We start from the raw sequence: 25,543 nt of genomic DNA, 5'->3' as shown, positions 1-25,543 counted from the left end.
CTTGGCTTAGATTATCTTAAGCTATACTCTAAATATGACATGCAATGTGATTTCAACTGGATTTAAAGTTTTTTAAATCAAAGAAATATGCCTCGGTTAGCACTCTTATCTCTAGGGCAAGGTGAGCATGGGTTTTCCATGCTTCCTTCTGTCTCCTGTACTTTCCATGTGCTCTTGACAGTAAAAGTCACTGATACAACCAAATAAAGCCAACTTCTAACCACATGAAATATAAGTCCCATCTGACAACCTAGTCTTCTGAGAACAAGTCTGTTAAGCAACTATATTTAGGAAAAAACAGTTTTACTAGAGCCTTATTTAAACCTCCTAATTGGGGCTGGGGTTGTGGCTCAGTGGTAGAGCACTCGCCCAGCATGCACGAGGCACTAGGTTCGATCCTCAGCACCACATAAATGTAAAATAAAGATATTGTGTCCACCTAAAACTAAAAAAAATAAATAAATAAAATAAAATAAACCTCCTAATGGCCGCTAGTTAATACCTCCGAGGAAATCTGCTAATGTATTACCAGATAGCAACAAATTAAAAATCATATTCCTGAAAGCATCTCTTGTAATAAGAGAATAAGAAAATCACATTAGGAAAGGGGGGAAAAATGAAGAATCTAAACTAGTTAGGCACTAACATCATGCTCTGACTATTCCCTATCCATTACCAGAAGAAAGCAAAAAGACATAATTATAAAGCACCAATTTTAAAAATCTGGAGAAAAAAGCTAAACCAAAACTACAATATTGAGATCCCATTTTCAACCTTAGACTGGAGCTGATCTAAACTTTTATCTGGCTTCAACAATTACTGAAAGAAACAGGTCTTTGAAACAATGACACTAATATGCAAAAGGGTCCGTTAGTCCATGAGCAAATCAGCAAATTCATCTTCCAAAATATACCTAACACAGAGAAGGGAAAGCAAAGATAAAATTCCACACAGTGAGGAAAGGGACTATACCAAAACCCTAAACTAAACTTTCCTAAACAAAAGACCCTGAGTTATATAGTGAGCAGTCACCACTTCACTTTATTATTACCTTTTTTTGTCCACAGGAGGCAAAGAAATGCTGCTGCTTTTCCACTTAACTTTGACATTCTCCTGAAAAACAGTTCTGTTCAAGGCAATGAAGTAGCGTTCCAGGATCACCAGCCTCTGCTTAAGTCTCAGGGCTGAGAGGGTGGTGGTGGCTGACTGGATAGCCAGGGCTTGCTGCTCTTTGACCAGCACAGAAAGACATTCCTTCAGTTCATTCACATCTAGAAAACATGGCAAGAAAAAACACGTCAACAACTTGTGCATCGATTGTTATTAACGCTGCAAAAATTGATTATGATGAAAAATGATACCCAAGTATACAATATATGCCAAAACAGTTTTAAACACTTTACAAGTATAAAATCTTAGCTCAAGCAATCTTCACACACAGTCTCAAGAGACCATTCCTAATCCACAAAATCCACCCATTTTGTGGATTAGGAAACTGAGACACAGAGTGGTTAAGTAACATGTGCAAGATCACACAGAAGAATACAACATATAGCACAGACCACTCTTAGCCTACATGGTATGCTGTAGCTCCATAATATCATGTAAAAGTTACTAATACAAATCTAGAGTTAAACTCCTCAGCAGAATATTTCCTACACAGAGAAAAACTCTAGCCATCATTTTCTTGTTATGAAAGTAAATTCAAAATAAAAACAACGTTTCCATAAAATACCCATCATGCGTGACTCACAAAAGTTAATACATTTATGGAACTATTTAAGAAGAGGAAGAAATAACTAGTCAGAGTGTGTGATGAATAAGTGATATTTCATTAGACTATTCTCTGTACTTCAGTACATTTTGAAAAATCTTCATATTAAGGAGTGATTTTTAAGGAGCTAAAAAATGATCACCAGAATTAAAATAATTCAAAGGATTCTAGTCTTTCAATTAAGTCTAAGTCAAAGAATATAAATAATTATGGATGAATTGTAAATCTGGTTACTTCCCATCAACCCCCTATAGCAGCACTGCTCCCAGTGCTGGGATGAGAGTGGGGCTCTCATGTGCTTAAACCTCTAAACTTATTAGGCATGAGGTCAACAATCATGGGCCTCAAAGCGTCAAAAATGACAACACCCCTACTAACTTCCCTTGGATGTAAGACATCAGTTTTCAGGTTGCTTACGGCCTGATTATGCTTTCTACATGAGAATGGAGGTTTTAGAAGGATTAGAGATTCACATCTCACCACTCCTCAGGAGTCCCAGGATGGGGCTTCATGGGGCATCAGAACAGCACCAGCAGTAGAATGCCAAGCCTAGAGCTTCTGCATCAAAAGCTCCAATAACTAAGAGCTGATAGTTATTTGGAAAACCAAATGAAGAATACTCTAAATTTCACACTAGATTCAAGATTGACAAGCAGAAAGATATATAAGTGAAGCAGCACCCCTGTGCTTACAGCACCCACATCAAGTCACCCTCCAGAATAGGAGCCTGATCCAGCACCAAGAGGCAGGCACCTCAGCCCTTGCTATGAACAGCACCTTCACAGAGACAGGCCTTTCAAGTACATATCCCAAGAGGAATTCCTTCAAGAAATCATCTAAATTTAGCCTTCCTGGAGCTTTAGCCTTCCTGAAGAATCACTATATTTTCCATTTTTGTGAGGAGGAAGGAGCAACAGTGGGAATTTAACCCAGGGCACTTTACCACTAAGCTATATGCCTCACCCTTTCTATTTTTTATTTTGAGACAAGGTCTCACTAAGTTGCTGAAGGTCTTACTATTAAATTGCCAAGGCTGGCCTCAAACTTGTGAGCCACTGGGATTACAAACATGGGCCACCAAACCCAGCTAGGATTTGACTTTCTAACATGTTTCCAAGAGCACAATCTCTTCTGTTCTGCAGGCCCAGTCTATCGCACTGGGAGCTAGACATCAATAAAAAGTAAAAAGAAAAGAAAAGAACCTCCTCATCAGAAACCAGAACACTGGCTGGGTGTGGTGGTGCACCCCTGTAATCCCAGCAACTCCAGAGGCTAAGGCAGGAAGATTCCAGGGCAAAGCCAGCCTAAACAATTTAGCAAGGCCCTAGGCAAGACCCTGTCACAAAAAAAAAAAAGAAAGAAAAAAGGGGGGCTAGGGATATGGCTCCATGGTTAAGTGCCCCTGGGTTTAATCCCTGATATCAAAAAAAAAGAAAAGAGAAAAAAAGAAAACACAACACTGAAAAAAATACCAACTCAATTCAAAAAACCACAGTTAGGTTTCCCTCATCAATTTACTGTTCTCAGTAATTAGTTCTTATTATTTTGGATTCTGAGGGCTTTCTGGAAAGTTTAACCCACCCCAAAACACTCCTGTCTCAGCTTCCCAAATCTCTGGGATTATAGTCATGCACAATAGTGCCCAGCTATTTTCCACTTTTAAGTGACTTTCAGGATTTTGTTTGTTTTTGTTTCTAAGGCCATCTGTCTCCCCTCTGTTTGGCTGCCAAAATAATAATAATAATCCTAAAATGCATGTGCCCTATAACAAGAGTTTTAAAATACATGAAAGAAATCCACAATTAACATTAGGAGAAAAAGAAGCTAAGAAGCTAGACTGCTATTCATTTCTTTCCCATCACAATGGAGACACACTAGGGAAAGGAAACAGGTGGCTGGGCCTAAACATAAATAAAAAGTATTTGAGAAGGGCCTCTAATCTTTGACATATTTTTAACATAACATGAGTAGTTTAGAACTACTTTTGGTAACATACCAAAAACCCACAGATTTATGGGTCATGGTTCTCTGAAATAGGTTACAGTCTATAACTCTCTGGCTACAAAATGGAAACAATGAATATCCTAAATTATCAGGGCTGTGTGAGGTGACTGCTCGCCTCACTGATACCTCATCTCTCACACTGGGCCAGAGAGCAAGTGTCCAGGGCAAAACAGGACAGACCTGGAAGCTACAGATTGTCCCACATCTCTCCTGGCTCTGCCTATGTAACCTGATTACTTATATCCTTAAAACTAGCAAGTAACTAGGGACTGTGTTAAGTTATGTTAGTCTTATGTGATGACCCAATCACATATGTTAGTTCAACTCCTCTCCCAGTTAGGTGAAAAACAAGTAGGCAGAAAAGTATTTCAAGCCAAGAACACTTAAACAACACTATCAACTAACTTGACCTTATTAAGATCCAGAGAGCAGCAAAGTACACACTGTTTTCAAGGACATAGAAAACATTAAACAGGATAGATTACATCCTGGGCTGTAATGCAATTCTCAACAAACTTAAAAGGAATGAAATCACAGAGAATATGTTTTCTGACCTCAACAAATTATTTGTAATCATTAACATGAGGTATTTGAAAATCCCCAAATAATATGTGGATCAAAGAAGAAAGTATAAGTGGAGTTAAAAGAAAATGTTTTAAATAAATATAAAATGAAAACAACATTTGCAAATCTGTAGGCTGCAAACACTAATTAATTAGAGGGGAATTTATAGCTTTGAACACTGATATAAAAAAACAAAAGATCTAAAATCAATAATCTTGAAGCAGATGTCTTTTGAAATTAAAAGCAACTTCCTGATAACTGTTTTTACTTCTTCATTCATGCTGAGGAGATGTCAAGGAAATTGAGACTGACATGCTTCTGATTAAGCAGAGCCTAGCTGAATCTACATTTCTATATCACCTGCTTTTGTTTCTTTAAACTATAACCATTTCTACAAGACCAGCAGAGAAGCAATCTCGCTGCTTCTCCCCAGCTTATCAAACTACATAGAACTATTTTTTCCTTTTTCCACCATTTTGCCTATTTCTTATGCAGGCAGGTGGTCAAATATGGCCAGCCACGATCCAGGCATGCTCCCTGGTTGCTGGAAATAATACAAGCTTCTACCTTAAGGAACTAGAGATAGAAAAGCAAACAGAATCTAAAGCAAAAAGAAATAAAGATTAAAGAATAGACTGAGAACTGGGAATATAGTTCAGTTTGTAGAGTGCTTGCCTCCCATGTACAAGGCCATGGGTTCACTCTCCACACCACTAAATAAATAAATTAATTAAAACATACAAAAATACTTAAAGAAGAAGAAGAACAGGAGGAGGAGGGGGGGGAGGAGGAGGAGGAGGAGGAGGAGGAGGAGACTGATAGAAAACATGAGAAAAATAGAAAATTTAAAAAAAAAAATGAAACCAACACGCTAAGTGAAGTAATCCAAAGGCAAAGGAACAAATACTGTATATGATTCCATTTCCATTAGGTACCTAGAAAAGTCAAACGCATAGAGATAAAACTAGAATGCTTGGGGGTGAGCAGTCAGTATTAAATAGAAGCTCTAGTTTTGTTAAAGAGTTCAGGGTGTGAATGGTGGTTACACTGTAGCACATATGAATGTATTTAATGTCCCTGATGCATACTTTTAAAATACCTACTCATAGAGTAGGTAATGACTCAGTATGGTGGCACATGTCTGTAATCTCATATACTCAGCACACTGATGCAGCAGGATCACAAGTTCAAGTCTAGCCTGGGCAACTTAGTGAGACCCTGTCTCAAAATTGAAAAGTGGATGGGGATGTAGCTTAGTGGTAGAGCTCTTGCTCAGCATGCCCAGTAACAAATCTCTGGTACCCCCCCCCCCAAAAAAAAAGGTTGTAATGGTAAGTTTTATTTATATATTTTTTATCACAATACAAAAAAATTAAATCTTAGAAGATTCCATTAACAAACAAAAAAGTTCATCTATGGTATTCAATAAAGGAGTATTAGATCAAGTTTTCCAAAGTACAAAACCTCAGAAGATTAGAATACCTGGTTGTTTGCCCCATACCCAGCTCTCCAGGATTGATTTGGCCCTAAATGCAGGTACAGGACATTCTTCTTCATCCTTTTTCTCTTTGTCATTCAGATCTTCTTTCTTGGTTCCACTCTGAATATCAACACCATCATCTGGAGAATTAAAATTTTTTTAATTTGTAATTATTTTTCAAAATGTTTTAGCTACTTATCAGTCTCTTTGTAATGTTCCCCCAGTGATGGAAAGTTATAACATATAACTGAATATTTGATATTAAAAAAAGAAAAATACACAAATTACAATTGTAACAGATTTAGTGTGATCTACTTAGTTATAAGTGAACATACTGGTTTCTTTACTGAGGGCCAATATGAAGAAACCAATATATTACTCAAGTTCTGCAAAGTATGAGTCTTCCAAAATGATATTCCATCAATTTCCTACCAGTTTTCACAACTAAGAACCTAGTCTTTAATATTTACCTACTCGAATTTCATACTAGTTGCTTTAATCCAGGGATTCCCAACTGGCTGTGTGTGCATGGGAGAAGAGAGAATATGGAATGGGAAATTATTCAGGTTGTCCTGCCTGGTCATACATACTTCTTTAACACTCTCCAAAGTCTAATCAGTACTGATTAAGTTATGTGTGTGCATGACAAGTTTTTTCCTAAAGTTTCTTTACAGTCATGGAAGTTCACCATTTTACCTTTATAGAAAAGTGCTCTGAATATGCTATGTGATAAATACAGGTTTGTTGAACTTCACTAAAACTTTAATTTTACTAAAAACAACTTAAAATCTTTTATGTAAAAATTATTATAATATGATTGATGTATGTACATTCCATGTATGTATTATATATCAAAATGCACTCTACTGTCATGTATGACTAAAAAAATAAATAATAATTTTTTAAAAATTATTATACAGTAAAATTTAGTCCCCATGGTTTAATAAATTTTAACATATGTATAAATCCATGTACCTCCCCCACCATAATCAGAACACAGAACAATTTTATCACCCCCAAAATCCCTTATTATTCCTTTGTACACTCATTCCCAACCCCTAAATCCCTGGCAGCCACTGATCTACTCTTCATCAGCATAGTGTTCAGTGTGCATGTTTCTTTCATTTATATAAACAGGATGTGTGGCTCTTTAGCCTGAGTCTATTCCCTCTGCCATTCAAAACTTATCTGAAATAATCTAGTCCTAGTGCATGAAGACAAGCCCTGAGGTGCCATGAGACTGAAGAGAGGAACACAGATTTAGAATTGCAATAATGAAATTTATTGGAAGACTTACTGACAGAAATGTGATCTAGAGCATCAACAGGACCAGCTGAATCCCCACAATTTGGGTTAGCAAAAGGGCCATATTAGTGAGTCAGGAAAAAAGTGACTTCAACCAGGCTGGGATGTACCTGATTTATCTTAAGACAATTAATGACAGTCAACTGAAAAAACCAGGAGATTCTCTCCTGTCAAACTGGTAAACCAGGTTCCCAGGGCTGGGTCCAGGAGAGGACCAGGAAACACAACCCTAGGGAGAGAAGAGCAGGGTCCTATGATGCACAGATGAGCATCTATCCTGATCTGTGGAACTAAATACCAACTCAAGTTTAGGCCTCTTATTTTAACCTACCATGGAAAGTGTGAGAGCAAAGTACAATTGGGAAGTTTAATATGTGAGATACACTTAAGAGTAGGACATTAAATAGGAAGAGAGAGAGAGAGAGAAAGCAGCTAATGGAAACTGAAATAAACTAACATGTACTATGATAAGCATCCAGCCCAACCACTGTACATTTCTCATTTACATCTTTACAACTTTGTGAGGAGGCACTTTGTCATCTCCAATTTACCAACACAGAAATCAAAGCTCATAAAATAGGTAATGGCCAGGAAGAGAGCCCCCCAGGTGAGAACCCAGGGGCTGATTCTAACTGCTAGACTTTACACCACATGTGGATCCACCAACCACAGCCCAGTGGCCAAATCCAGCCCACAGTAAGTATGGCTGGAAAGCAAATAAAGAACTTCATATTTTTAGTCAGGAGCAGTGGTACATATCTATAATTCCAAGTATTCAGGAGGCTGAGGCAGAAGAACTACAAGTTTGAGATCAGCTTCAGCATCTTAGTGAGACCCTGTCTCAAACTAAAAAACTTTTTTAAAAATGAAGGACTGGGGATGTAGCTCAGTGGTAAAGCACTCCTGAGATTACTTTCAAGAAGAAAGAAGAAGGAAAGAAAGAAAGGAAGGAAGGGGGAAGGGAAGGAAGGAAAGAATTTTATACTTTTAAATGATGGGAAAAAATCCAAAAAAGAAAAGAAAAAGTATTCCATGACATTTGAACATTATACAAACTTCACCTTCTGGTATACATTATACATAAGTAGTTTTATTGGTATGCAACCACACCAGTTATTTAATACTGTTGTAGTTGCTTTGGGACAGGGTCCCCATAGTTACTTCAGGGTCCCTTAGTTATGGCAAAGACCATATGGTACACAAAACTTAAAATACAGTCATTTTAACATGATCCTAATTCCAGGATCTGCATCACCCCCATACTATGTAGTCAGCTTTCCATCACTGTGACAAAATATCTGAGATAATCAAATATTACAAAAGGTTCTCTGTTTTAGCCTGGCATGGTGGCACACACCTGTAATGCCAGCAGTTTGGGAGGCTGAGGCAGGAGAATCGCAAGTTCAAAGCCAGCCTTAGCAATGGCGAGGTGCTAAGCAACTCAGTGAGACCCTGTCTCTAAATAAAATACAAAATAGGGCTGGGGATGTGGCTCAGTGGTAAAGTGCCCCTGAGTTCAATCCCAGTGCCAAAAAAAAAAAATAGGTTCCTCCTTTATATTTATTTTGGTTCAAGGCTTCACATTTTTCAATTCATGGTCACTTGACCCTGTTGCTTTGTGTCTATGGCAGTCCAATTACCCATGGAGACAGTAGCAGAGGAGGGTTGTTCACCCAATGGCAGCGGGGAAGTAAAGAAAGAGAAAGGAGAGGGACCAGACTCAGTATCTTCTTCAAGGGCATATGCCCAGATGACTTAACTTCCTTCCACTAGGCCTACTTCCTAAAGGTTCCACCATCTCCCATCAGCACCACGCTAGAGAGCTAAGCCTTCAACATATGGATCTTAAGTACATCTTGACGATCCAAACTATAGCAGATACCAAAATTTTAAACATCCAAATCCCTCCTATAAAATAGCATAGTATTTGTCTGTAACCTACACACATCTTCCTGGTTACTTTAAATCATCTCTAGATGTCTTATAATACCTAATAAAATGTAACTGCTATGTAAGTAGTTGTTACACTGTATTGTTCAGGGAATAGTGACAAGAAAAAAATTGGTGTATGTTCGGCATAGACACTAATGTTTTTTTCAAATATTTTCAATCTGCAATTGGTTGAATCCATGAATGTAGAACTCCAGATATGAGGGCCAACTGTATTTACTATCTGGCCCTTTACAGGAAGTCTGCCACCCTGCTCTACTCCATGCTATAAATTTTACAAACAAACAAACAACAACAACAACAAAAAAAAAAAAAATATGTATATATATATATATATATATATATATATATATATATATATACATACATACATATACAATTTTTTTTTAATTCTTAATTTTAAAATCAGTGCACTGGAACATTGGTCATATAATCTCTTCTTCAGGATGAAAATCTTCAGCATTCACAAGGAAGCAGAAAAGAAGCATCACTAAACACACCTGAGTTTTACTCTCAGGAGCATAAATTAGAACTCTAGCATAAATTAGAACATCCAGCAAAATCTGGATGAAGTCCCTGGAGGTCATGAAAACAACAACCAGAATAATCAGCACCAGCAGCTCAAAGACAGGATACACCTTAGCTTCAGTGTCTGCCTGATCTCCTTTTCACCTCTGCAGGGCTCAAACTTCACAGATAGGAAACAGAACACAAACTGCCCAGATATATAGCAAAATTAAGAAATGCTGGAGAGGAGTTGTGAGCACTCATGAGGACCTGGATTCAAATTCCAGCAACAACAACAAAATACTCTGGGGAGAAGGGAAAGTCAGAGGGGATGTCCCTCCTAAAGCTTCAGGTAGTATCCTGAGGGGCCATTGTGGGCTGAAGCAGGGAAGCAGATTCTAGGTGCTCTGCCACCTGGTCTGAGGGCAGAACTAGGACTGGATGACCTCAGGACTTTTAAGACATTCCAGTCCAGTTATGGCGGGAAGTTTGTACAAACCACCTAACGCAGTTTCTGTTCAAATCACTGTTTAGAACCTAACAGGAAGAGGAGCACCAAGAACTCAATGGAGGGGGGCCCAGGAGGGGCAAATTTACTCATTTCAAAGAAGAAAAGATAGAGTCAAGCCAGAAACTAAGGATTACAATCTAAATGTTGCATTGTTTTACTTTTTGAATAACTCTTCTGAATTTAGTGTATCCCATATCCTAAAATGGTTATTTTTATGTATAAATTATTTCATATATGGAAAGATACTAAAACTAGTAATAACATTTCTAAGAAGGAAAAAAAAGCAGGTACCTGGAGAACTGGATTGGGATGAAACTTATTATTCACTGAAAACTCTATAAAAACTTTTAACATTTTAACCTTGAAATGCAATGTAAGTATTTTGTAGTAAGTTCAAATTGTAAAAAGATCTAACAATGAACAATGAATTAAAAATAGATTATGTGAGCAAACCATGGTGGTGCACACCTATAATTCCAGCAACTCTGGAGGCTGAGGAAGAGTCCTAAGCAAGACTTACAACTTGGCAAGATCCTGTCTCAAAAATCATAAAAAGGGCTGGGGATGTAGCTCAGTGGTAGAGCATCCTGGGTTCAATCCCAATACCAAAAAAAAAAGATTGTGTGAATCAGGCACAACAGAGAACCCCTATATATAGTCCCAGTTACATGGGAGGCTGAGGCAGAAGACTCACTTGAGCCTAGCAGTTCCATAAAAGCCTGAGCAACATAGCAAGGTCCCACCTAATTAAAAAACTAAGGTAATATACAAGATTTGAAATCATTCCTGTTATTACTCTCTAGTCAAAAATAGGACTTACAGGCTCTCTGGCTGGCATGTCCATTCACAGGCCAATTCACTATGAGAGCACAGCCATCATCATTCTAGGGTCTGAGCACTGCCTATGTGTCAAGTACGGTGCTCAGCACAGGTGACTTATAGAGTGGTCAAGAGAACTCACAAATGGATAAGATACTAAATTTCCTGTCTTCAGTTAAACAGCCACATGATAAATCACAAAACTGTAAGCAACACAGACTGGGGGGTAGGCACCATGCCACATGCATCACAGATTTTTATCAACTCATTTATCAACCCAATAACTCTATGAAGTAGGTGTTTGTTTCATTAATTCCAACATGGGCCTTTTAGACAAGTTTGACATATTAATCTGGGGTTAACAAATTCTGTTCACATACAGTCAGATTTGCAAGCAGTGCATTCTCTCTTGGTGATAAATGAGAGTGCATTTTACTACTGAGTTTGCAGAACCACTCTGCTCACCTCCCCCACTCTGCACAGAGTCTGGGCCAGAAAGAGACCCACCCCCACTGCCAGGGCTTGCATGCCTCCCCATTTCATAGCCAACTACAGGGTTAGACACCAAAATGCTCACCCAATCTGTTTTGGGGTGGATATGACTGTGGTGAAACTTTGAACAAGTTAAAATTGAACAGAAACCCCTATATAACAAGAAGACTTTTCATATCACATACCACCACTAGAAGCATTCTTCACTGTGTATGTATATTTTTCTATTTTGGGAGGGGATTATGAAGTCTATTATATTTGGTGGCACTCCTACTCTGACTGGCTTAAAAAGACTAATAATAAAAAAAATGGAATCAAGAATCCCCAAAAAAGAAATAAGCTTTGATACTATAAATATTGGCCAACCCCTTTTTAATGGAGAGGGAGAAACAATTTAAACCACTAATTCAAAAGAGAGAAGGAACGAGTCCACTAATTCAGAAGCACCTTCTGATACAGAATACAAATTTGCATAATCCAGGTGAATCCTTGCAAAAATAGACTGATTTGATAATTCTGGTTAAAGATGGTTTTATATCTGTTATCCCGGTGGTGATAACAGTGTGACATATAACACAAGCATATGCCTTATGTTTATTCTCTCAAGGACAGGAGAGTTAATATGATTTTTTTAAATTTCCTGCACTAGTGTACTCATTAGGCAAATTGACATGCTTTCCATATAGTGTTTAAAACTGAAAAATCTGACTATAGACTTGTCCTAATTAAATTATAAATTCCGATGAACTTTTTTTTATATATCAGAAATCATGTGGTTCTGCAATGTATCAGCATTCAAGGCTGGCCTCAGCAACTCAACAAGGCTCTAAGCAACTTAGTAAGACCCTGTTTCAAAAAAATAAAATAAAAACAGCTGGAGATAGAGCTTAGTGAAAAAGCTTAATAGTCAGTGAAATCCACCCACCACCACCACCGCATCTAACTCCCAATGCAACAGACTGAGCCTACTGAACAAAAACCATGATGCACTCTTGGAAAAGTGTCACAGAATTAAATCCCAGGCTTCACTCCAAACCTACCCACCCAGTCAGGGCCTCCAAAAGTGACGCCATCCATAGTATCTAAAAGAAGCCCTCTAATGTATCCTGATGAGCCTGGAGTTTGAGAATCCTTAGGCTGAGAAATTAGAATTTAATACTTGAAGTTCCCACCATTAGGAGAAGGGAATCCTGGCCCCTTTTTCTAATATTCATATCCCTCCATGAAAGTATTTTTAAACTCTGATGCATAAAGTATCATTCAGAGTGTTTGTCCAACTGTATCAGAAGGCACCCTTCCAAGGATGTGAGTACAAGTGGGCACTCCAAGAAATACATATCCCTTTGTTCTGGCCTAACTTCATTCTACTGATCCTGCTCACCATACCCTGCCCCCATCACTACTCTCCAACCACAGCCAGCTCTGATCCATGCATACTCCACTTGGAGTCTTAGTGTCCACCTCTGATACCACATGCCACTGTTCTTCAAGGCCAGGACCAGGCTGGCCTCCTAACCACAGAAAACACTCCTCCCTCAGAACTCCTCCAGCCTGTACTTGCTGTAACATTTACAGGGGCTGTGCTATCCCATTATACCTGAGTTTTGATTTTTGCCCTAATAATCATGAGTTATTTGAGGACATGGGTCACAGTTAGTGCCTTTTTTTTTTTTTTTTACCAATTTCCAGAGAAAACTATAAAAACATTGGTAAGTTATCAGACAGTACAAAATATGACTCCACTAATCTTCACCCCAAAATCCAAAACTTGTCCTTGGACTTTTAAAACTGAAATATGTTAAATAAGAATATTGACTACACACACACACAAAAAAAAAAAGCAAAACAATTGCCACAATAATGTATAATATTAAGTCAAGAAAAAAAATAATAAGATATATGAAACTACAAAAAGCAGGTCATGCTATCAATTTGTAGTGTTGTGGAAATAGCAATAAAATTTTTCAAGAGGCCTGACTTCAATTGCTAGATCTGCCCTTTGTGATTTGGGTGAATCGAACAGCAGCCTCCATTAAAGAGACAAGGATTAAAAGAAATAATGAAGAAAATACTTTCAAGAAAATATAAAGCAGATAACAAAGTACTAATACTTCTACTATCTGCATAGACTGAAAAGGTTTACTAGAAATAAAACAGTTCATGACACTGCAATTTTTCACAAAAGAGCAGCTTTAGTATCCCATAACTTTGCTTTTTTTTTTTTTTTTTTTTTTTTAACATGGTGCTGGGGATTGAACCCAGGGTCTCACAAATGCTAGGCAAGCATACCATCACTGATCTTCACTGAGCTATAACCCCAGCTCCAACTTTCTTTTTTACTTTTTTTTTGTGTGGGGGGGTGAGTGTTTAATACAGAGACACATCACCACTGAGCTACATTTCCCAGCCCTTTTTATTTTTAATTTCAGTTCAGAATTTCAAGACAGAAATTAAAAATAAAAAGGGCTTAGAGCCTCGATAAATTACAGAGGCAGGCCTTAAACTTGTGATCCTCCTGTCTCTGCCTCCTGAACCTAACTTTCCTTTATTTAAATCCTATTCTTTCCTCTATGTCCCCTCAAACAATCTTAAATAAAGTATAAATAAGAAAAAAAAAAATCAACCAGGTATGGTGGCACACACTTGTAATCCTAGAAACTCAGAAGGCTCGAGAAGGAGGATCTCAAATTTGAGGCTAGCCTCAGCAACTTAGTAAGACCCTGTCTCGAAATTTAAAAAAAGGCGGGGTAGCCAGGGATGTATTCCAGCAGGAAAGTGTCCTGGGATTCAATCCTCAGTCCCAATAAATAAATAAGAATAAGAAACATCAGGGCTGGGGTTGTAGCACAGTGGTAGATCACTTGCCTAGCACGTATGAGGCACTGAGTTCCATCCTCAGCATCACATAAAAATAAATGAGTATATTATGTCCATCTAAAAATAATAAAAAAAAAGAAACATCAACTTGAAAAAGTAAAACTATAATTAAGTCTCATTAGGGGCTACTTTGTGATTCAAAAGCTTATACCTGTAAGGGAGTTTTCATTCATTATCAGTGAGCCTAGGAAATTCTAAATGTGATTGCAAAAGAAAGGAAGAAAAATATATCCCAGGGGAAAGTGCCAATTATTACAAGCCACTATTTTTCCAAAACAAATTAAAGGAATCAAGAAGTTAGACAACAGTTAAGAACCCACCCCCACTTTCTTCGTGGGTGATAAAAAAAAAGTCATCAATCCCTTTGGGAATATACATACAGCAAACTGAAAGAAAACTGCAAAGAAATGAAAAGGAATCTGTGCATTTAAGGAACTCCTATTCTAAGTTGTGTTTTCCTCACAAACTAGCTACAACTGACTTAAAATACAGTCTTAAAATGAAATATAATATGTATCAACCCATCTATAAATAAAGTATTCTCTAATAATAAAAAGTACACATCATGCCCCACTAAAAATAGAAACTTTCACTGAATGCTAAAAAATATCCCCAAAAAACCCTTTCAGTTGGGATCTACATAAAGAACAATTATACTTTGCTTTCTAACCACATGATTTTTAAAAGAACAAAGAACAAAAATAAGTTCATCAAATATAATGAACAATATATATATTCCGGATTTTTCCATGTGACTGCCTTTTCTTAGAGCACATTTAGAACTAGTGTTTCACAGAGAACACTTTGGGAAATACTATTTTAATTTATTAACAAATACTGGAGGGCTGGGAAGAGGCATAAAACTTAAAAATAAAACTACTGATGCATGCAAAAAAGGGAGTAAGGGGATGAAACTCAAAAACATTATGCAGATTATGTAAAAATGTGGATGTGTAACTGATGTGATTATGCAACTTGTATTTGGGGTAAAAATGGAAGTTCATAACCCACTTGAATCAAATGTATGAAAGATTATATGTCATGAGCTTTGTAATGTTTTGAACAACCAATTAAAAAAAAAAAAAAAAACACATTATGCAGAGAGAAAGAAGCCAGACACAAAAAAACCCATGACTGGATGATTCCATTTACACCAAGTTCTAGAACAAGGAAAACTAATCAATGCAGAGAAAGATCAGACCAGTGGTTGCCTCTGGGCAGCAGAGTTAGATATGAATTAGGAAGGCAAACAAGGGAACTTTCTTTTTTTTTTTTGAGAGAGAGAGAGAATTTTTAAATTTATTTTTTAGTTTTCGGTGGACACAACTTCTTTATTTTTTATTTTTATGTGGTGCTGAGGATCAAACCCAGCGCCCCGCACAAGCCAGGCGAGCACGCTACTGCTTGAGCCACATCCCCAGCCCAGCAAGGGAACTTTCTAAGCAGGAATAGTGTTGATAAAGGTTTAGGTCACAAGGTATCTTTGCCAACACTTGTAAACTTAAAAATACACACATTTCAGCCAGGTATGGTGGTACATACCTGTAGTCCCAGCTAATCAGGATACAGGTGGGAGAATCATAGGAATTTGAGACCAACCTGGGCAACACAGGGAGATCTAATCTCACTATATATGTATGCACTTCATTATGCATAGATTTTATGTGGAAGACAAAAAAAACTAAAACCCTACTCAAGTTGATGTGCATGAAGTATCTAAGGAAGCCAGGCAAGACACATCAATGGATAGACAAGGCTGTAAGGCAAGGAGCACTGTGATAAACATGTGGAGCCAAACAGTGGTCACAGGATCTGGGGTATGGATGTGTAGCCAATCTCTACATGCATTTTTAAGTTATTCTGTGTGTAAATAGAAATTTTCAAACAAACAAATTTCAGAAGAAACTGAGCTAACTTTGCCAGGTGTTACAAGTGAAAAATATGACAATACTTTTTCCATGTATTTTTTCTTTTCTTTTTTAATTATTTTTTTTCTGTGCTATTGGGGATTGAACCCAGAGTCTCACACAAGCTAGGCAAGTACTCTAACACTGAGCTACATCCCCAGCTCTTTTGTTTTTGTTTTTTGTTTTTCATTTTGTCTTTTGAGATAAGTTCTCAATAAGTTGTCAAGGCTGACCATGAACTTGCAATTCTCCTGCCTTAACCTTCTAAGTAGTTGGGATTACAAGGATTACATCCAACTTACATCCTGTATTTTCTTTTATAGTTTTAGATGAACAGCATGCCTTTATTTTATTTATTTTTCTACGTGGTGCTGAGGATCGAACCTAGTGCCTCATACATGCTAAGTAAGAACTCAGCCACTCAGCTACAGCCCCAGCCCACTTTCTGTATTTTCAAATTGACACTATCCTAATTCATTCTATGACAAGAAAAGGAAGTACTTCCTAAAGTAGCGGCTTTATCCATCTTGATGATTTTCAAGTAGTAGAGCCAAGAAATTTAGCGTTCAATCTTACAGGGATAATTTAATGTTAGCCAAGGAAAGATCTATTTTGGAATTTTGAAAGAGAAAATATTAACAATTTCTTATAAGCTGCAAACTAGACACAGGAAGACACCACTACAAATGCAGGGAGGTGGTTTTACACTGACAGGTACAGTAGCAGATACCTATAATGCAGCTACTCTGGGGGGTAAGGCAGGAATATCACAAATTCAAGGCCAGCCGGACAACTCAGCAAGACACTCTCTCAAAATAAAGTTTAAAAAGGGATGGGGATGTAAGTCAATGATAGAGTGCTTGCCTATCACACATGAGAAAAAAAAGAATGCCTTCAAGTCATATAAACAATGAAATCCAAGCAGCTTAAAATATTAACTAATATCTTAGACATCAATCACCAAGTGAAAAACAAAACTTACAAGAGGTATGACCAAATGTTTGTGCCTATGTTACAAAAGTTCTACAAAATGCAATTTATGGTGGTTTTTACAAAATAAAAAAGGAGCTTACCTTTTCTAGGAGGGAGCTCTCCATTCTGTGTTAATTCCGTTCCAGTATAAACAATTTCCCCATCTTTAACCATTTCATTCCATAGGCCACAGAGCCCATCTCTTGAGAATGCAAGCTGGCAATGATGAACAAGAAAACTTTACAGTTTGCTCACACTCACACTGTACTTCTCAAAGAATTATATGAAGAGAAATCTCATTTCCTCTTATTATATTCAATTAGTCAGTAATAAATCAATAATTTATTTATTCAATAATTCACTCAAAAATAAATAACATTTAATGAAAATCATCCAACAAAGAGAGTGAGGTTAAAAAAAAAAAAATCAAGTCACAAAGCGGTGTATTTACTATGCTAACTTTTGTGTAAGATACAAGAAAAAAAAGACATGCTCTGAAAAGGTAAACCAAAAACAAGTTACAGTGATTACCTATGGGAAAACATTGAGGTGACATGGAGGAAGGCAGAAGGAACCAATGAAAGCAAGACTGTGAATAGACCTTAAGTATTTTACTTTTGAAGCACACAATGTTTCCATCTTCAAAAATTAAAATTAAATCATAAAAAAGCAAAACTTACAAATGGTAACAAGCAAATTAACCTATTAAATAACAGAAAGAAAAGTATTTCAAGGGACTTTTGAATTATAAATCATTCATACAATATATTCTAAGGTAGGGAAAAAGCCCCCCTTCATTCACTGGTCTTACTGGTAATCATAACATTGATATACAACTTTAAAACTACCACTATATGTATGTTGTATGATAAAACACATTTATAATAAAGTCCATTAATATTACCAGAAACTAAGGTTTTAATTAGAAAAGAGATCAAATCCAAGAAGTTTTTTAAAACAATTTAGATTGGGAATCCCAGTATGTTTTTGTTATGCTTTGTTTTAGCATTTTTTTAGTACTAGGGACTGAATACAGGGGCACTTAAGTCACAACACTGAGTCAAATCCCTAGCCCTTTTTGTTTTTTATGTTGAGACAAGGTCCCTAAGTTGCTGAAGCTGGTCTCCAACTTGTGATCCTCCTGCTTCAGCCTCCCAAGTTGCAGGGATTACAGGCATGGGCAACCACACCCAGCTTTATTTAATATTATTTGCTTGTTCTGTCTTTGGACCTAGAATCAGAAGCATTCTAACAGATATGAATAAAATCAGAACCCAGATATTGTTCTTAAGCACCATCTGACACGAAAGAGAGAAAAGGCTGACTCAAGGGCCTTAGCGGACAACATAAGCTTGGGGCAGGCATGGAGGCTGAAGCAGGAAGATCACAAGTTCCAGCCCAGCCATTGTCTCAACATAAAAAATAAAGAAGAGCTGGGAGTATGCCTCAGTGGTGGAATAACCCTGAGGTTCAATCCCAGTAATACATTAAAAAAAAAAAAAAACTAACAGGACTTCTGGCCAAATTTAGAACAATTTTGAGCATCCAAATACACACCAAATATAATGCACAAAAATGAATTATACTACATAAGTTCATAGTGATATTCAAAGAAAAAACTAAAAACAAAAACAGCCTAGTTTATCAACATGTATGAATCAGAAAAGGCTTCCCAGAGCAGGCAACCAGCACAAAGTAGGGAAAGAAACTTTTGGAACACCAAGAAAAGGTAACCCTTCTAAAGAAAACTGCAGGTGCAACTGAAGACATCTTCTCTAACACATACGACATTTAAAATTGTGTCATCTGTTTACTCTTTCTTTTTTTTTTTTTTTTTTTGCAGTGCTGGAGATGGAACTGGAGCCTCACAAATGCCAAGCAAGTGCTCTTCAACTGAGCTAGATATACCCTGACTCTGTCTGTCCATCTTTTAATGGAAGGCCAGGACTTTTCTTATGTACAAGTCTCCTAGCTAGTTCCCTGCCATTATTGTGGTGGATACTACCCTCCTGAAGCACCCACTATCTCCAGTTGCAGTTTCTTTTAAATGAAGCAAGGACTGAAGGACATTTTGCATACAATCTCAGTGCAGAAGTCTTCTAGAATTTTAAAGACTTTTTCTCCAATCCTTTACAGTTCTTTCCCACCTAATCTGTGTAAATCTGGGCTAGGGATGTGGCTCAAGTGGTAGCGCGATCGCCTGGCATGCGTGCGGCCCGGGTTCGATCCTCATTGCACCACATACAAACACAGATGTTGTGTCCGCCGAAAAAACAAAATATAAATATTAAAAAATTCTCTCTCTCTCTCTTAAAACAAATAAATAAATAAATAAATTTAAAAAAAAAAATCTGTGTAAATCTTGTATTGTTTTAAGACAGTCTTGTTATGTTGCAAAGGCTGGCATGGAATACCTAACCTCTTGCCTCAGGCTCCCAGTATCTGAGATTACAGGCACTAACCACTGCACCAGGCTGTGCAAGTAAATCTTTGGCATTCCAATTTTATCCAAATTATCTATGGTAACCAAAAATGGCCCCCAAGATTCTAATCCCCTGGGGTATACACCCACCCTCTATAACCCTTTTCCCCAAGTGTGTGTAAGACCTCTAAATAGAATGGGATATTATACTTGTGACTACATGTTGTTCATTCTATGACAAAGGTGAGAGGATTCTGCATATGTAAATAAGGTTCCAATCAGGCTACTTTCTAGTTAATCAAAATTAAGATTATCCTGAGGCTATCCTTAAGACCCTGGAAAAAGCAAGTTGTGGGCTTGGACTGCCTATGGAGAGGGGAAGCCTCTAAGAGCCCAGAGCTTTAGTCCCATAAATTCAAAGAATCCAATTCTTCCAACCAGGACCCTGAGCCCCAGATAAGGGTGCAGCCCAGCTGACACCTTGGCTTCAGTCTAGTGACATCCAAAGCAGAGGACCAAGTTAAGCCATAGCCAGACTCCTGATCCATGAAAACTATCAGACTGTAAGTGAGTATTGTTGTCAGTTGCTATATTTGTGGTTAGGGACTCGTTACATAGCAATGGAAAAACAATTTGACATTCAGTTTAGTTTCTGTAGAAGCAACAACTTTCTCTCAGCATTCCTATTTTATCTGTACACATCACTAACAAAATAACTTGGAACCAAAACATGACTCTTGGAAAAAGTATCAACAGGAAGGAGGAGAGGCAAATTCTTTTTAAAATGTGAACCATGGGCATTCAAGGCCTCTGAGGTTTAATTAGGGAATGGAATGCTAACAGCAGAGTAGCTAAGTGCTGCCACTCTAGTCTAGTTCCCACCAGGGTGCACACAGGGGCCAAATCTCATAGCTCATATGCACATGCTCCAGGAGTTACACACTACTATCTTCAGACACTCAAAGGAATCCATGACCTATTCCTTAACTAATAATGCAATGGAGACAAAAGAGGAAGAAATTAGAAACAAAGAAAATGAACTAGGAAACCACTACCAAGAGTCAAATGAGAAATGATGAGAACCTAAGCCAAGAAAAAGAAAGTATTTACAATTATTTCAAATCAAGTGCATCAAATCAGATATGAAAAGGCAAGGAACAGAATACAAATGAGAATTAGTTCAGTTTTAACCACTACAACTTGCACTAATGTTATGATTTGATTAAGTATCCCCTGAAAACTCCATGTGTTAAAAGTTTGGTCCCCAGAGTGATACTATTTGGAAGAATGAAACTTTTAGGAGGTTGGAACTAGTGGGAGGTTGTTAAGTCTTTGGAGATGGCCCTCAAAAGGTATTGTAGGACCCCAGTCTCTTTGTCTTCCCTTTTGCTTCCTAGATGATGAAGACGAGTGGTTTTGCTCCATCACATGCTCTGAGCATGCACTGCCTCACCACAGATCCAAAAGATCAGAGCCAATCAATCAAAGACTGGAACTTACACAATAGTAAGCCAAGATAAACCTATTCTTTTTTTTTAAATATTTTTAGTTGTAGATGGACACAATACCTTTATTTTATTTATTTATTTTTTTAATGTGGTGCTAAGATCGAACCCAGTGCCTCACATGTGCTAGGCAAGCACTCTACCACTGAGCTACAGCTACAGCCCAGAAACCTATTCTTTGTAAGATACAACTAACCATAGAACATAAACATGGAGTATGTAAATATAAATCCAGTTCTTAGCAGAGTGTTCAGAGTTATACACTCAAATCTAGAAGTCAGAGCAAACAGTTTATAGATGAAGGCCTGAAGGAGATGCCAATACTCCAGGAAAAACAGTGGACTACCATTCTCAGCCTCAACTACACTCTGGGACTGCCCCATACTAGCTGGGCTCTACATATCAGTGTTCTGAGATGTAATCTAGGTTAAGAGACAAAGATATTTAAAAGAGCCATTTAAACTGGGGGGAGGGGGGATGTGGAGCCAAAACATTTAAAAACTAAGCCAAGGAGGAAGCCCAGTTTACAAAGAAACAAGAAGTATTGCTACAGCCCATTCTTTCATTACTTGGATAGTGTCAGCAGGGAAGAAGGAAGAGCAAAAGCTGTGTAAGCAACAAGGAATCCTTTTTTGGAAGGTAGAAACTAAACATCTGGAAGGACACATACTATAGTGACCTCCTAGGAACTAATGACCCCAAAATGGAAAGGAGATAAGAATCAAGTATGTGCCAATTCAAGTCCAACAGTTAGGATATCATGCCATGCATCAGATATAGTCATAAGAAGGACACTATCTTAATACAGATAAATTAGCCCAAATAAAGGCTGTGTGGATCAGCCCTAATAAACCTTAGGATCAATGCTTTTCTTTGTTGTGTTGTTGTTGTTGTTTTTAGAATCAAGCTTTGAAAAGATCAAATTGATCTCAAGTAACACACATGCATGCCAGAACAAAAAAAAGGCCACTGCTAGAGCATCCTGGGTTCAATCCCCAGTGCCCCCCCCCCCCAAAAAAAGTCTGGCATTCAATCAAATATTAGCAGGCATACAACCACATCCCAAAATGAGAGTAACTGATCAATAGAAATGATAGGATCAATCAGCAACAGAAATTGGGCATGGTGGTACACACTTATAATTCCAACTACTCAGGAGGCTTGAAGCAGGAGGATTGTAAATTCAAGCTCAACTGAGCAAATTAGCAAGATCTTATCTCAAAATTTTAAAAATACAAAAAGGGCTGGGGGGTGCGTAACTCAGTGATACAGCACTTGCCTAGCGTGCACAAAATGCTGGGTTCAATCCCTGGTACCACAAAAAAATGTAAAATTAAGAAAACACAGCAGAAATAAATCCAGAGGTGATAGAATTAACATTTAATGTTCTTACAGTGAAGTGGGACATTAAAAAGGACCCAACTGGAGCCTCCACAATTGAAAAAATACTAATGGGAAAATTACAATGGATAGGATTAATAGTAGACATTATGAAACAGTTACACCATAACCTACAATGTCTAAGCATATAGCTATTCCATTGTTCTCGCCCTTGGAACATTCATTATAGTCTAGGTTTTACCCAAAACTGTGGGTTTCATGACCAGCACCAGTCCTATGGGGATCTACAGCCATTAAATTGTCTGAAGAACGTATCAATTCCACAAAACTGGCTTATGAAAAAATATTTCCTGCATTACTGCTAACTGATAAATCTGTGTTGTTTTTACCTGAAAAATCAGTTTTGCTGGCACATAAAATCCTTGGTTCACATTTTCTTTTCTTGATTGCCTTAAACATGTTATCCACTTTTCTTCTACTGTCATCCAAGTCTGATGATAAACTCATTTCTTTTCCTTTATAACTATTATTGCCCTTTTCCAAAAACCAAGCTAAAAGTTAGTTTCTCTAAAAAAAAACAAAAGGCCAAACTGGGAGCAGTGGCATATGCCAGTAATCCCAGATAATCCAGAGGCTGAGGCAAATTCAAAGATAGTCTCAGCAACTTCATGAGACCCTGTCTCCAAATAAAAATAAAATGAGTTGGGGACATAGCTCAGTAATAAAGTGCCTCTGAGAGGGAGGGAAGGAGGGAAGGAGAGAGGCAGGCAGGCAGGGAGGAAGGAAGGAAGGAAGGTAGGCTAACAACATTTACAAAATCCTGACAAAATTGACCCAAAATATAGGGAAGATAAAAATAACCACAATCGATACAACATTCTGCTGCCACTGCTGCCATGACCAGAACTGCACACCAGCAGCCCCCTACCAGCATCCCCCTGTCAACAGCTCCATCACCACGGAGGACATGAACCAGTACAGCCACACAGAGGAATCTGCAGAGGCATCCAAGATCAACGCAAGCAAGAATCAGCAGAATGGCAGTAAAATGTTTATGGGAGGCTTGATCTAGGATACAAGCAAGAAAGATCTGACTGAATATTTGTCTTGATTTGGAAACCTGAAGACTGAACAGTTAAAACAAATCCAGTCCCAGAAAGAGCAAGAGGATTTGGATTTGTACTTTTTCAAAAATGCTACTAGTGTTGACAAGGTTTTAGAACAGAAAGAACACAAACTGGATGGCAAATTGATAGACCCCAAAAGGGCCAAAGCTTTAAAAGGGAAAGAACCCCCTAAAAAAAGTTTTTGTGAGGGCTGGGGTTGTGGCTCAGTGGTAGAGTGCTCACCTAGCACGTGCGAGGCCCTGGGTTCGATTCTCAGCACCACATAAAAATAAATAAACAAAATAAAGGTATTGTGTACAACTAAAAAATAAATATTAAAAAAAAATTTTTGTGGGTTGGGGATGTGGCTCGAGCGGTAACGCACTCGCCTGGCATGCGCGGGGCACTGGGTTTGATCCTCAGCACCACATAAAAATAAAAGATGTTGTATCCACCGAAAACTAAAAAATAAATATTAAAAAATTCTCTCTCTCTTAAAAAAAAAAAAAAAAAAAAAGTTTTTGTGTGCAGACTGAGCCCAGACACTTCTGGAGAACAAATTCAAGAGTACTCTGGAGCCTTTGGAGAGCCTTTGAAAATATTGAACTTCACATGAATGCAAAAATAAATGAAAGATGAAGAGCCAGTAAAGAAATTGTTAGAAAGCAGATATCATCAGGGGCTGGGGCTGTAGCTCAGTGGCAGAGTGCTTGCCTAGCATGCGTGAGGCACTGGGTTCGATCCTCAGCTCCACATAAAAATACACAAATAAAATAAAGGCATTCTGGGGCTGGGATTGTGGCTCAGCGGTAGAGCACTTGTCTAGTATGTGTGAGGCCCTGGGTTTGATCCTCAGCATCACATAAAAATAAATAAAGCTATTGTGTCCAACTAATTATAAAAAATAAATGTTAAATAAATAAATAAAGGCATTTTGTCCATCTATGACTACAAAAAAAAAAGAAAGCAGATATCATCAAATTGGTTCTGTGAAGTGTGAAATCACAGCTCCACAACCCAAAGAGGTATAATAGGCAGCAAAAACAACAAAAAGAAGGAAGAGGTGCTGAAGTTGGTGAACAAGGTGGTACCAAGGGTCATGGCTGAGGTCAGGGACAAAACTAGAACCAAGGATTTAAAAAGTATTATGATCAAGGATATGGAAATTACAAATAATTCCTATGGTAATGTTCAGAACTATAGTGACTACAGTGGATATGCTTATACTATGGGAACTATGGATAGGGATATGCAAACTATAGTGGTCAACAGAGCACTTATGGCAAGGCATCTTGAGAGGGTGGCAATCAACAAAATAATTACCAGCCATACTAAAAGACGGCATTGGAGAAAACAGGAGACGCTAAAGAAAGCCATGTTGCCGAACAACACTGAAGATTGGTCTTCTGTTGATCTAAGATGATTATTTTGTAAAAGACTTTCTAGTGTACAAGACACAACTGTGTCCAACTGTATATAGCCACCAATTAGGTTTCTTTGTTTTTACTTTGTCCTTTGCTATCTGTGTTATGACTCAATGTGGATTTGTGTTTATAAAAATTTGGGGAGCTGGGGTTGTGGCTCAAGTGGTACAGTGCTCGGCTAGCATGTGTGAGGCACTGGGTTCAATCCTCAGCACCACATAAAAATGAAATAAAAATATTCCTAAAAAAAATTTATTTGTATGATTTCATGTTAAACCTCAAATAAATGCTTCCTTATGTGATGGGGAAAAAAAAGAACCACAATCATGAACAAAAATAAGTAATGCTATCTATCCTACAGAGATGAAAGTCATCCTAAGAAGTCATTATAAACTTTTTACCTTAATATGAAAATTAATGTGTTTAATTCCTGACATACCGTGATATTCTAATACTCCTGACCCTACTTATCTAAAATGACAGATATAACTACAATTAGCATTCTACAAAAAAATCCTTTACTCCCACTTTAAGAAATAAAACAGAGATGATGCATGCATGCTTACCAAAAAAACACTTAAAA

General features: G+C 37.6%; 1 protein-coding gene and 1 pseudogene across 4 annotated transcripts in view; one reads left to right on the top strand and one right to left on the bottom strand.

Annotated features, from left to right (window-relative positions):
* Positions 1-25,543, bottom strand: part of Herc2 (HECT and RLD domain containing E3 ubiquitin protein ligase 2) — a 184,226-nt gene that overhangs the window by 153,439 nt on the left and 5,244 nt on the right. For all 4 annotated transcript variants that reach the window (XM_071608567.1, XM_071608568.1, XM_071608569.1 and 1 more), the window contains exons 3-5: positions 17,264-17,378; positions 5,825-5,962; positions 1,052-1,271 (exon numbers count right to left, since the gene is read on the bottom strand). In XM_071608567.1, coding sequence (XP_071464668.1) covers positions 1,052-1,271; positions 5,825-5,962; positions 17,264-17,378 — 473 coding nt within the window. The remainder of the gene's footprint in view (positions 1-1,051; positions 1,272-5,824; positions 5,963-17,263; positions 17,379-25,543) is intronic.
* LOC114081610 (heterogeneous nuclear ribonucleoprotein D-like) lies at positions 20,923-24,871 on the top strand (annotated as a pseudogene).

This window comes from Marmota flaviventris, chromosome 2 (assembly GCF_047511675.1).
Source record: "Marmota flaviventris isolate mMarFla1 chromosome 2, mMarFla1.hap1, whole genome shotgun sequence".
Taxonomy (NCBI): Eukaryota; Metazoa; Chordata; class Mammalia; order Rodentia; family Sciuridae; genus Marmota; species Marmota flaviventris.
This window is presented reverse-complemented; position numbering and strand designations above follow the sequence as displayed.